General features: G+C 41.4%; 1 protein-coding gene across 1 annotated transcript in view; it reads left to right on the forward strand.

Moving 5' to 3' along the window:
• Positions 1-2,643: 2,643 nt before the first annotated feature.
• LOC139641206 (uncharacterized) overlaps positions 2,644-12,996 on the forward strand; it is a gene marked incomplete at its 5' end in the record, with an annotated part of 50,787 nt that continues 40,434 nt past the window's right edge. Inside the window, 6 exons of the mRNA XM_071515493.1 lie at positions 2,644-2,811; positions 2,988-3,213; positions 3,740-5,525; positions 5,628-5,801; positions 8,120-8,293; positions 10,610-10,783. Coding sequence (XP_071371594.1) covers positions 2,644-2,811; positions 2,988-3,213; positions 3,740-5,525; positions 5,628-5,801; positions 8,120-8,293; positions 10,610-10,783 — 2,702 coding nt within the window. The remainder of the gene's footprint in view (positions 2,812-2,987; positions 3,214-3,739; positions 5,526-5,627; positions 5,802-8,119; positions 8,294-10,609; positions 10,784-12,996) is intronic.

Below are 12,996 nucleotides of genomic sequence, written 5' to 3' on the forward strand. Positions count from 1 at the left end.
GTGACTTTATGTAAAATAATATATTTATTACTAAACTAAAGCACACTCAATAATCAGGTAAATACAAGTGAATATAGTACAGTGTATACAAGAGGTATACCTATGAATTGTGATGAATCAATGGCAATAGGAATAGATGATCATGTGAATATGCAATACTGATAATTAAACCAACATTTCAGCAGACACAATCATGGAAGATGAGCAGTGGAAGACATGAGTCAGCAACAACAGCAATAAAGGGGCAACAGTATAACTATCTGGAAAACTGACTTAAATGAATCCCTGAATAATGAATGGTTACTATCACTATAGGGAGCCATAATAAAGTGTGTGATATGTGTGTGAAGTGTGAATGTAATGGAATAGCTATGTGTGATGTATGATATGATGCCCAGCGGACAATGATCAGTACATACGACACCAGCGGAGGTCCGGAGGGAGATGAAGCACTCTGAGGCCGGGAGGCTGTGAGGAGTCTCGGCTCGACGAGGTGCTGGAGGATGAAGATCCCACGTCTGTTCAGTTGATCTCAGCAGGCCGCAGCAGGGTGAAGCATGCAGGCTGGAGCACGCAGGCTGCTGGACAGGGCTGTGGGTCTCTCAAGGCTAACGCCAACCCACTCTGGAGGTTCTGATGATTCTTCAGAGTTAAACTCAGCAGGATAGCTGATAGCGAGGTTGTAGCAGGTAGGACACACAGACACACGTGCTGATGTGTGTGTGTGTGTGTGTGTGTGTGTGTTTGTCAGGCAGACAGGCAGCAAGGCTCACTTCACTGTTTTGGATGAAACAGGCTTTCTACTTGGCTTGTGATGATGATGCAGTTGAGTCTGTCTTTGGAGACAAACTTTGGAACAAAGTTGTTGTCAGACTCCGTTAGCACACGTGTCGCGACCACGTAAAGTGCATGAAATCCCCATTGGAAATGTGTGTGTTTGGTTTTGTTGTGATCGGTTGAGGGGTGTGTGCGTGGGCTGGCATGTCTAGTGTTATGGCTCATTACATATGCATGAAACTCTAATTTTGGTTCCCAGATTGACCGTTGTAAACTCAGCACAAATTCCTGAACACTTTAATATCAAATATGGCTATCTAAGCCCAATGTAAAGATAAAGAAATTGAATAATGCAAATAACTATTATATAAAACATCACAGTTACACATAAAATTAGACATATACATTAGAGTCCACCACAATGTGATACCCAAGGTTTCATGTCTGTATCAAAGATTTCTCCTGATTTTGGACACATTGCAATGTGTCTCATCTCAGACTCTGTCTCCTTGGGGATGAACAAAGACAGGGCTGAGTGTTGGAGTTTTATGGTTATTTACCAGGTCTGTTCCTTGATACCAGCTCTTAGGGGTGGAAATGAGGTCATTTACGTTGAGGTCAGTGCCCTTTCCTTTCGATCTCACAGTCTTCCCCCACCATACTGATCTGTTATCAGGGAGGAGGCTTACACAAAATGCACAGGGCTTTTCCAGATGTGAGATGGCAAAGATGGTGTGGGTGCAGTTACTACAATCAGCATCCAGCAGGACAGACCAGACTCTTCTGTACCCAGCTGTGTGTCCATGAAGAGTGACTGCTCTATGTGTATCCGTATTCTGCTCAAACATGGACACAACTGTATTTATAGAAGTAAAAAATTGGTCTGTCCCTTCATACAGTTAGCCAGTAAACACTCCTGTGTGATGGCGATCCTCTGTGTCTTCCAGTATACCCACAGCATCCCTGATGTATTGTATTGTATGTCAATATAACACACAGCCAGTTTGCTGGCACAGCTTCACAGCTGCCTTCTCCAAATCAACTGGATGGAAACCATTTTGTTACAGTTCCAAAAAGGTAAAAAATGACCATAAACCATGACTCCAAACTGACTCTGAAGCAAAACGATTGCACTGTGGGTCCAAAAGTCCAATATTTACCCCATTATCTCCTAGATTATCACTTGTTCTGCACTGCAACAACCATCTCAACAGTAGCAAGCAGGTGGTGCCTTCAGATGTTGCTGGTAGTATTGTAATTATGGGTTTGAGCGACCCAATAAAGTGATACAAATGAAACAAAGTTGAATTTTACATGATACCCAAGATACCAAGATGTGACATTCTCACTCTGTTTAACTTTTAGCCAATAAACTTTGCAGCACAAAGCAGCTTTGTACCACCATAAAGCAACTTTTGTTTCAGAGACATTTTGTTATTTCTGTCTAAAAAGCACTTGTAGTTGTATTAATGACTGTAAAACTCAGAAGTACAAGCTGACAAGCAGCACCTGAAGGCAGCAGGAATCTCTGTAGAGGGACCAGAGAGAGTGGAGAGTTCTGAGAGAGGGAAAAATCTAGGAGATAATGAGGTAAATATTGGACTTTTGGACCCACAGTGCAATCATTTGGCTTCACGACACTTGCATTCTGCTGTTTGCAGTAACTTTCGTCATTTTTTAGCTTTCTGAAACTCTAAAGAAACAGTTGTTTTGGAGAAGGCTGATATGAAGCTGTGCCATCCAGCTCACTGTGTGTTATACTGACATACAAACTTCACCAGTTTTTCAACTGACATGAGAGGGTGAAGATATTGACAACATTTTTATTTGTGGGTGAACTATTCCTTTAAGTATCCATCACCGTAGAACCTTAAAACGTTTGAATCTGTGAATGAGAGAATTCAAGTAAAGTATTTAAAATGTTTTAAATGTATATGTGTGTGTGTGTGTCCCAGACTCCACCAGAAGAGGTCAGAGGTTCCCAGTGGTCAGTCTGCCCAGGAGCATCAAACAGACCTGGACTCCATATTTATGGTGTGTAAATGCACAACAACACCTTTACTTCACCAACAAGTGAAATGCAAAACAAACATTCCGTCTCCATGCAGCACTCTTTAGACCAGTGGACTTTCACTCTATGCAAGATGGATCTGATGTTGTGTTCCATGATTTTAATAAGAAAGTTTAATTCATATGTTATTCTGTTCCAGCTGCTTGAGGAGAACATTGTCACCTTCCTGAAGAATGAGCTGAAAAGGTTCCAGAGGGTTCTGAGTCCAGATTACCCAGAATGCTTAGAGAGACAGAGGGAGGATGAGGTGGAGGACAGTGAGGAGGAAGAGCAGAGGAGGAGCAGCAGAGAGGCTTTTCTGAAGATCACACTGCAGTTCCTGAGGAGAATGAAGCAGGAGGATCTGGCTGACTCTCTGCAGAGCAGTAAGAGGCTTTTAACAGGTTTAACTTGATGGAAAAACATTTGCCAAACCTATTATCGCAGCAAACCAAACCCTGGGCAAACTGTGCATGACACTGACCACAGCGTTCATCTAGGGCTTCCAGGGCCAGGTTGCCCGTGTATACATGATTACCCGAAAACGCTCAGGAGGTAGGCCCAGTTCCAGCACATGAAACCCAGCCAGCACGCTCCTCCGCTCTTGGAATCCAGTTCGCCTCGGTGCTCTGTTGACAGTTCATTTAGTTAACACATGAGACGCAGACCAAACTAAACTTAAAACTTTTGGGAGAGGTCAAACACTCGCAAAACACAGGAGAATACCCTTGCAATCACCACACCAGTTGCCTTTCACATTGAGCTGCACACATAGTCAGGACCTGTTTTGTCTCACCAGTGATGAGATGAATAGATGGAGTGGAAATATATACTTTTACCAGGAAATGTTCACATTTCTCATGTTTATCGAAATATCCACTCATTAACATTATTTGTTCTTTGTTCATTCAGAAACTCTTGATGCCATCTGCCAGCGTAAACTCAAATCCAATCTGAAGGAGAAGTTTCAGTGTGTGTTTGAGGGGATTGCTAAAGCTGGAAACCCGACACTTCTGAATCAGATCTACACAGAGCTTTACATCACAGAGGGAGGGAGTGGAGAGGTCAATGATGAACATGAGGTCAGACAGATTGAAACCGCATACAGGAAACCAGCAAGACCAGAAACACCAATCAAATGTGAAGACATCTTTAAACCCTTACCTGGAAGAGATCAGCCAACCAGAACATTGATGACAAAGGGAGTGGCTGGCATTGGGAAAACAGTCTTAACACAGAAGTTCACTCTGGACTGGGCTGAAGACAAAGCCAACCAGGATATATGGTTCACATTTCCATTCACTTTCCGAGAGCTGAATCTGCTGAAAGGGAAAAAGTACAGCTTGGTGGAACTTCTTCATCACTTCTTTATTGAAACCAAAGAAGCAGGAATCTGCAGGTTTGACAAGTTCCAGGTGGTGTTCATCTTTGACGGTCTGGATGAGTGTCGACTTCCTCTAGACTTCAAGAACAACGAGATCCTGACTGATGTTACAGAGTCAACCTCAGTGGATGTGCTGCTGACAAACCTCATCAAGGGGAAACTGCTTCCCACTGCTCGCCTCTGGATAACCACACGACCTGCAGCAGCCAATCAGATCCCTCCTGAGTGTGTTGACGTGGTGACAGAGGTGAGAGGCTTCACTGACCCACAGAAGGAGGAGTACTTCAGGAAGAGATTCACAGATGAGGAGCAGGCCAGCAGAATAATCTCCCACATCAAGACTTCACGAAGCCTCCACATCATGTGCCACATCCCAGTCTTCTGTTGGATCACTGCTACAGTTCTGGAGCATGTGTTGAGAACCAGTGAGGGAGGAGACCTGCCCAAGACCCTGACTGAGATGTACATCCACTTCCTGGTGGTTCAGTCCAAACAGGGGAATGTCAAGTATCATGGGAGAGCTGAGACAGATCCACTCTGGACTACAGAGAGCAGGAAGATGATTCTCTCTCTGGGAAAACTGGCATTTGACCAGCTGGAGAAAGGCAACCTGATCTTCTATGAAGCAGACCTGAAAGAGTGTGGCATTGATATCAGAGCAGCCTCAGTGTATTCAGGAGTGTTCACACAGATCTTTAAAGAGGAGTGTGGGCTGTACCAGGACAAGGTTTTCTGCTTTGTCCATCTGAGCATTCAGGAGTTTCTGGCTGCTGTTTATGTCATCGTCTCATTCATGGACTCTGGTGTCAATGTGCTGTTAGAAACTCAATCAACATCCAGAGACAAATCTCAGGTAAATCATCTCTACCAGAGTGCTGTGGACAAGGCCTTACAGAGTCCAAATGGACACCTGGACTTGTTCCTCCGCTTCCTCCTGGGACTTTCACTGGAGACCAATCAGACTCTCTTACAAGGCCTGCTGACACAGACAGGAAGTAGCTCACAGACCAATCAGAAAACAGTCCAGTACGTCCAGGAGAAGATCAGGGAGACTCCCTCTCCAGAGAGAAGCATCAATCTGTTCCACTGTCTGAATGAGCTGAATGACCATTCTCTAGTGGAGGAGATCCAACAGTACCTGAGATCAGGAAGACTCTCCACAGAGAGACTCTCCCCTGCTCAGTGGTCGGCTCTGGTCTTCATGTTACTGTCATCAGAAAAAGAGCAGGATGTGTTTGACCTGAAGAAATACTCTGCTTCAAATGAGGCTCTTCTGAGACTGCTTCCAGTGGTCAAAGCCTCCAATAAAGCTGTGTAAGTGCATAGATAACTGAATAGATTCAATATATGACTTTTATACAGGAGAGAAAAAAGAAATACTTTTAAAGTTGTTGTTCATTACTAATTCTTCCTCAGGCTGAGTGGCTGTCAGCTGTCAGAGAGTAGCTGTGAAGCTCTGGCCTCAGTTCTCATCTCCCAGTCCTCCAGTCTGAGAGAGCTGGACCTGAGTAACAACGACCTGCAGGATTCAGGAGTGAAGCTGCTCTCTGCTGGACTGGGGAGTCCACACTGTAGACTGGAAACTCTCAGGTCAGGATTACTGTTACTGTTCAACAGACGGCCATTTAAATTCTGCTTTACATGCACATTTCAGTCAGAGACACTTGCGTCAAAGGAGTTTAGACCATTTATTGCAAATGGTTATACAGTTGTTTGAGTTTAAAGAAAGCAGCACACCAATAAAATAATAAAAAAAGAATAGAACAAAAAAGACATTACCTCATTTTCACCAATTTATTCCTTAATAAGAGCAAGGTGTAATACTGAAACACGCTAGCAGTCATGGAAAAAAAAGTAAATTGGTGAAAGTCAGGTGACGTCTTGTTTGTTATATTCTTTTTTATTATTATATTGGTGAGCTGCTTTCTTTCAACTCAAACTCTTATCATTGAAGTCCAGCACCCAGGTACAAAGCAGCCTTTTGGAAGAAGAGCACCTGTTTCTATTTTGTATTTGGTTATACAGTTGTATTTGGCAGAAAGGCTCTGCTCTTGAGGATGCTTTCCAATGAATCCAAGCAGCATGCATGACACAACATCCTATGTACAGACAATAACAGGAGGAGGATGGGGAGGTGGAGGGAGTTTTGCAGCAACCAGGTCTCTAGCAGCAGTGGCATCAATGAACAGCAGAGTGAGAGTGTGAGCTGACAGATTCGACCTCCTCATTGACTTGTTTGAATGTGATTGGTGATTGAGAGTCAGCTGGTACTGATCAGCTGGAGAGTTGTTTGGATGAAACAGCTGATAGCTGATCAGCTGGGCACAGCACGACTACAGTGTTCTGCTTGAACTAAAGATATTCCATTAAAGGACTAGTTCATCCAAATATGAAAATTCAGTCATTATTACTACTCACCCTCCCATGCGAGCTGAAACTTGGGTGAGGTTTGTTAGTCCATACAGCGCCCTGAGCTCCACAGCAGAACAGCGCAGAAGTCATAGAAACCTGACTTGAAAATAACAGATAATAACCATAAAATGGCTCCATGCAGCTCGTCCAGCATTATTTAGCTGAAATCGCCACTGTAGCTGTTATTTCAAAATGAGGTAGGTAAGACTAGCTCGAATTAGCAAAAACAAGACTTCTGGTTTGGCCCTTTAGCCTTCAAAATAAAAGCGTGGGATCTGAAAATAGGTAGAAATACTGTTTTAAATCAATTACTTTGTATTTAATCATCAAATTCAATAGGTCAGCACCCATATTAATGTTTGATGTCCACTTTAGTCTCTCTTCTGTATGTATTCTGCACATTGTAATAGTTTATAGTTAAAAATGGCACATCTTATGGAATTTTTCTTCATTATTATGACATCAAACATTAATATGGGTGCTCACTTACTGAATTTCACAATAAAATACAAAGTAATTGGTTTAAAACAGTAATTCTACCTGTTTAAAAATGTCAAGCTTTTATTTTGGAGGCTAAACGGCCAAACAGGAAGTCTTATTTCTGCTAATTCGAGCTAGTCTTACCTATCGAGGCTGGGGTGCGCGCAATTTGAAATATCAGCTACAATGGCGATTTCAGCTAAATAATTGTGTAAATATCAGTATTTTCAAGTCACTTTGGGATCGTTTGACTTCAGGAGACTTGCATTATGCTGGACGAGCTGCATGGAGCCATTTTTGTGGTTATTTTCGGTTGTTTTCTTTAACTATGAAGTCAGGTTAAGTCAGGTCCCAGTTTTGCAGAAGGCTTCAAAGCCGTTCCGCTGTGGAGCTCAGGACCTGCTGTATAACCTAACAAAATTCACCCGAGTTTCTGCTCAATCATTTGCATCTGTCTACTGCAAGTAATGGCCATTTTAAAATTAGAATATTGCTATACCACCACCTGTAGACTAAATACCACCAAACTTTCCACGTTACCTTGGGCAGTCTACCTACAAATGTCCACCAAATTTATTTAACATAGAATAAAGCCATCATGAGTACTTTTATTAGGGGCAGTCCAGACTGCTGTGTGTCAAATTTGGTGAGAGTCAAAATGACGGAAAACAAATACATTTGGCATGAAGACTTGTATTGGCAAAGTTGCTTGTCATGACCAGATGAATCTTTTGACCATTCCATATCTATAGGTAAATTAGAGCAAGAGATCTCTACATTTTAATTGTCAGATTTTTGAATTGTAACTATAGCCTGATCTCTGATTCCTTCCAAATTTTACACAGTACTTCAAGGTCCATAGTTGCACATACCCATTAAATTATGTGCTGATTGACCACTGCTAACCTTGTCTAATTGATGCTGAAAGCTGATTGGCTGATGGTGGCCATGTTTTTTGGAGTATAACTACAAAGAAATACATTTAAAGTTGTTGTTCATCACTAATTCTTCCTCAGGCTGAGTGGCTGTCAGCTGTCAGAGAGAAGCTGTGAAGCTCTGGCCTCAGTTCTCAGCTCCCAGTCCTCCAGTCTGAGACAGCTGGACCTGAGTAACAACGACCTGCAGGATTCAGGAGTGAAGCTGCTCTCTGCTGGACTGGGGAGTCCACACTGTAGACTGGAAACTCTCAGGTCAGGATTACTGTTACTGTTCAACAGACGGCAGTTTAAATTCTGCTTTACATGCACATTTCAGTCAGAGACACTTGTGTCAAAGGAGTTTAGACCATTTATTGCAAATGGTTATACAGTTGGTCGAGTTGAAAGAAAGCAGCACACCAATATAATAATAAAAAAGAATATAACAAAAAAGACATTACCTCATTTTCACCAATTTAGTCCTTAATCAGAGCAAGATGTAATACCGAAACACGCTAGCAGTCATGGCCAAAAAATAAATTGGTGAAAATGAGGTGACGTCTTGTTTGTTATATTCTTTTTTATTATTATATTGGTGAGCTGCTTTCTTTCAACTCAAACTCTTATCATTGAAGTCCAGCACCCAGGTACAAAGCAGCCTTTTGGAAGAAGAGCACCTGTTTCTATTTTGTATTTGGTTATACAGTTGTATTTGGCAGAAAGGCTCTGCTCTTGAGGATGCTTTCCAATGAATCCAAGCAGCATGCATGACACAACATCCTATGTACAGACAATAACAGGAGGAGGATGGGGAGGTGGAGGGAGTTTTGCAGCAACCAGGTCTCTAGCAGCAGTGGCATCAATGAACAGCAGAGTGAGAGTGTGAGCTGACAGATTCGACCTCCTCATTGACTTGTTTGAATGTGATTGGTGATTGAGAGTCAGCTGGTACTGATCAGCTGGAGAGTTGTTTGGATGAAACAGCTGATAGCTGATCAGCTGGGCACAGCACGACTACAGTGTTCTGCTTGAACTAAAGATATTCCATTAAAGGAATAGTTCATCCAAATATGAAAATTCAGTCATTATTACTACTCACCCCCCCATGCGAGCTGAAACTTGGGTGAGGTTTGTTAGTCCATACAGCGCCCTGAGCTCCACAGCAGAACAGCGCAGAAGTCATAGAAACCTGACTTGAAAATAACAGATAATAACCATAAAATGGCTCCATGCAGCTCGTCCAGCATTATTTAGCTGAAATCGCCACTGTAGCTGTTATTTCAAAATGAGGTAGGTAAGACTAGCTCGAATTAGCAAAAACAAGACTTCTGGTTTGGCCCTTTAGCCTTCAAAATAAAAGCGTGGGATCTGAAAATAGGTAGAAATACTGTTTTAAATCAATTACTTTGTATTTAATCATCAAATTCAATAGGTCAGCACCCATATTAATGTTTGATGTCCACTTTAGTCTCTCTTCTGTATGTATTCTGCACATTGTAATAGTTTATAGTTAAAAATGGCACATCTTATGGAATTTTTCTTCATTATTATGACATCAAACATTAATATGGGTGCTCACTTACTGAATTTCACAATAAAATACAAAGTAATTGGTTTAAAACAGTAATTCTACCTGTTTAAAAATGTCAAGCTTTTATTTTGGAGGCTAAACGGCCAAACAGGAAGTCTTATTTCTGCTAATTCGAGCTAGTCTTACCTATCGAGGCTGGGGTGCGCGCAATTTGAAAGATCAGCTACAATGGCGATTTCAGCTAAATAATTGTGTAAATGTCAGTATTTTCAAGTCACTTTGGGATCGTTTGACTTCAGGAGACTTGCATTATGCTGGACGAGCTGCATGGAGCCATTTTTGTGGTTATTTTCGGTTGTTTTCTTTAACTATGAAGTCAGGTTAAGTCAGGTCCCAGTTTTGCAGAAGGCTTCAAAGCCGTTCCGCTTTGGAGCTCAGGACCTGCTGTATAACCTAACAAAATTCACCCGAGTTTCTGCTCAATCATTTGCATCTGTCTACTGCAAGTAATGGCCATTTTAAAATTAGAATATTGCTATACCACCACCTGTAGACTAAATACCACCAAACCTTCCACGTTACCTTGGGCAGTCTACCTACACATGTCCACCAAATTTATTTAACATAGAATAAAGCCATCATGAGTACTTTTATTAGGGGCAGTCCAGACTGCTGTGTGTCAAATTTGGTGAGAGTCAAAATGACGGAAAACAAATACATTTGGCATGAAGACTTGTATTGGCAAAGTTGCTTGTCATGACCAGATGAATCTTTTGACCATTCCATATCTATAGGTAAATTAGAGCAAGAGATCTCTACATTTTAATTGTCAGATTTTTGAATTGTAACTATAGCCTGATCTCTGATTCCTTCCAAATTTTACACAGTACTTCAAGGTCCATAGTTGCACATACCCATTAAATTATGTGCTGATTGACCACTGCTAACCTTGTCTAATTGATGCTGAAAGCTGATTGGCTGATGGTGGCCATGTTTTTTGGAGTATAACTACAAAGAAATACATTTAAAGTTGTTGTTCATCACTAATTCTTCCTCAGGCTGAGTGGCTGTCAGCTGTCAGAGAGAAGCTGTGAAGCTCTGGCCTCAGTTCTCAGCTCCCAGTCCTCCAGTCTGAGACAGCTGGACCTGAGTAACAACGACCTGCAGGATTCAGGAGTGAAGCTGCTCTCTGCTGGACTGGGGAGTCCACACTGTAGACTGGAAACTCTCAGGTCAGGATTACTGTTACTGTTCAACAGACGGCAGTTTAAATTCTGCTTTACATGCACATTTCAGTCAGAGACACTTGTGTCAAAGGAGTTTAGACCATTTATTGCAAATGGTTATACAGTTGGTCGAGTTGAAAGAAAGCAGCACACCAATATAATAATAAAAAAGAATATAACAAAAAAGACATTACCTCATTTTCACCAATTTAGTCCTTAATCAGAGCAAGATGTAATACCGAAACACGCTAGCAGTCATGGCCAAAAAATAAATTGGTGAAAATGAGGTGACGTCTTGTTTGTTATATTCTTTTTTATTATTATATTGGTGAGCTGCTTTCTTTCAACTCAAACTCTTATCATTGAAGTCCAGCACCCAGGTACAAAGCAGCCTTTTGGAAGAAGAGCACCTGTTTCTATTTTGTATTTGGTTATACAGTTGTATTTGGCAGAAAGGCTCTGCTCTTGAGGATGCTTTCCAATGAATCCAAGCAGCATGCATGACACAACATCCTATGTACAGACAATAACAGGAGGAGGATGGGGAGGTGGAGGGAGTTTTGCAGCAACCAGGTCTCTAGCAGCAGTGGCATCAATGAACAGCAGAGTGAGAGTGTGAGCTGACAGATTCGACCTCCTCATTGACTTGTTTGAATGTGATTGGTGATTGAGAGTCAGCTGGTACTGATCAGCTGGAGAGTTGTTTGGATGAAACAGCTGATAGCTGATCAGCTGGGCACAGCACGACTACAGTGTTCTGCTTGAACTAAAGATATTCCATTAAAGGAATAGTTCATCCAAATATGAAAATTCAGTCATTATTACTACTCACCCCCCCATGCGAGCTGAAACTTGGGTGAGGTTTGTTAGTCCATACAGCGCCCTGAGCTCCACAGCAGAACAGCGCAGAAGTCATAGAAACCTGACTTGAAAATAACAGATAATAACCATAAAATGGCTCCATGCAGCTCGTCCAGCATTATTTAGCTGAAATCGCCACTGTAGCTGTTATTTCAAAATGAGGTAGGTAAGACTAGCTCGAATTAGCAAAAACAAGACTTCTGGTTTGGCCCTTTAGCCTTCAAAATAAAAGCGTGGGATCTGAAAATAGGTAGAAATACTGTTTTAAATCAATTACTTTGTATTTAATCATCAAATTCAATAGGTCAGCACCCATATTAATGTTTGATGTCCACTTTAGTCTCTCTTCTGTATGTATTCTGCACATTGTAATAGTTTATAGTTAAAAATGGCACATCTTATGGAATTTTTCTTCATTATTATGACATCAAACATTAATATGGGTGCTCACTTACTGAATTTCACAATAAAATACAAAGTAATTGGTTTAAAACAGTAATTCTACCTGTTTAAAAATGTCAAGCTTTTATTTTGGAGGCTAAACGGCCAAACAGGAAGTCTTATTTCTGCTAATTCGAGCTAGTCTTACCTATCGAGGCTGGGGTGCGCGCAATTTGAAAGATCAGCTACAATGGCGATTTCAGCTAAATAATTGTGTAAATGTCAGTATTTTCAAGTCACTTTGGGATCGTTTGACTTCAGGAGACTTGCATTATGCTGGACGAGCTGCATGGAGCCATTTTTGTGGTTATTTTCGGTTGTTTTCTTTAACTATGAAGTCAGGTTAAGTCAGGTCCCAGTTTTGCAGAAGGCTTCAAAGCCGTTCCGCTTTGGAGCTCAGGACCTGCTGTATAACCTAACAAAATTCACCCGAGTTTCTGCTCAATCATTTGCATCTGTCTACTGCAAGTAATGGCCATTTTAAAATTAGAATATTGCTATACCACCACCTGTAGACTAAATACCACCAAACCTTCCACGTTACCTTGGGCAGTCTACCTACACATGTCCACCAAATTTATTTAACATAGAATAAAGCCATCATGAGTACTTTTATTAGGGGCAGTCCAGACTGCTGTGTGTCAAATTTGGTGAGAGTCAAAATGACGGAAAACAAATACATTTGGCATGAAGACTTGTATTGGCAAAGTTGCTTGTCATGACCAGATGAATCTTTTGACCATTCCATATCTATAGGTAAATTAGAGCAAGAGATCTCTACATTTTAATTGTCAGATTTTTGAATTGTAACTATAGCCTGATCTCTGATTCCTTCCAAATTTTACACAGTACTTCAAGGTCCATAGTTGCACATACCCATTAAATTATGTGCTGATTGACCACTGCTAACCTTGTCT

The sequence above is a fragment of the Centroberyx affinis genome, unplaced genomic scaffold (genome assembly GCF_046629955.1).
Source record: "Centroberyx affinis isolate AG114_WGS23_722 - 3 ecotype Tasmania unplaced genomic scaffold, CSIRO-AGI_Caff_v1 ptg000355l_1, whole genome shotgun sequence".
Taxonomy (NCBI): domain Eukaryota; kingdom Metazoa; phylum Chordata; class Actinopteri; order Beryciformes; family Berycidae; genus Centroberyx; species Centroberyx affinis.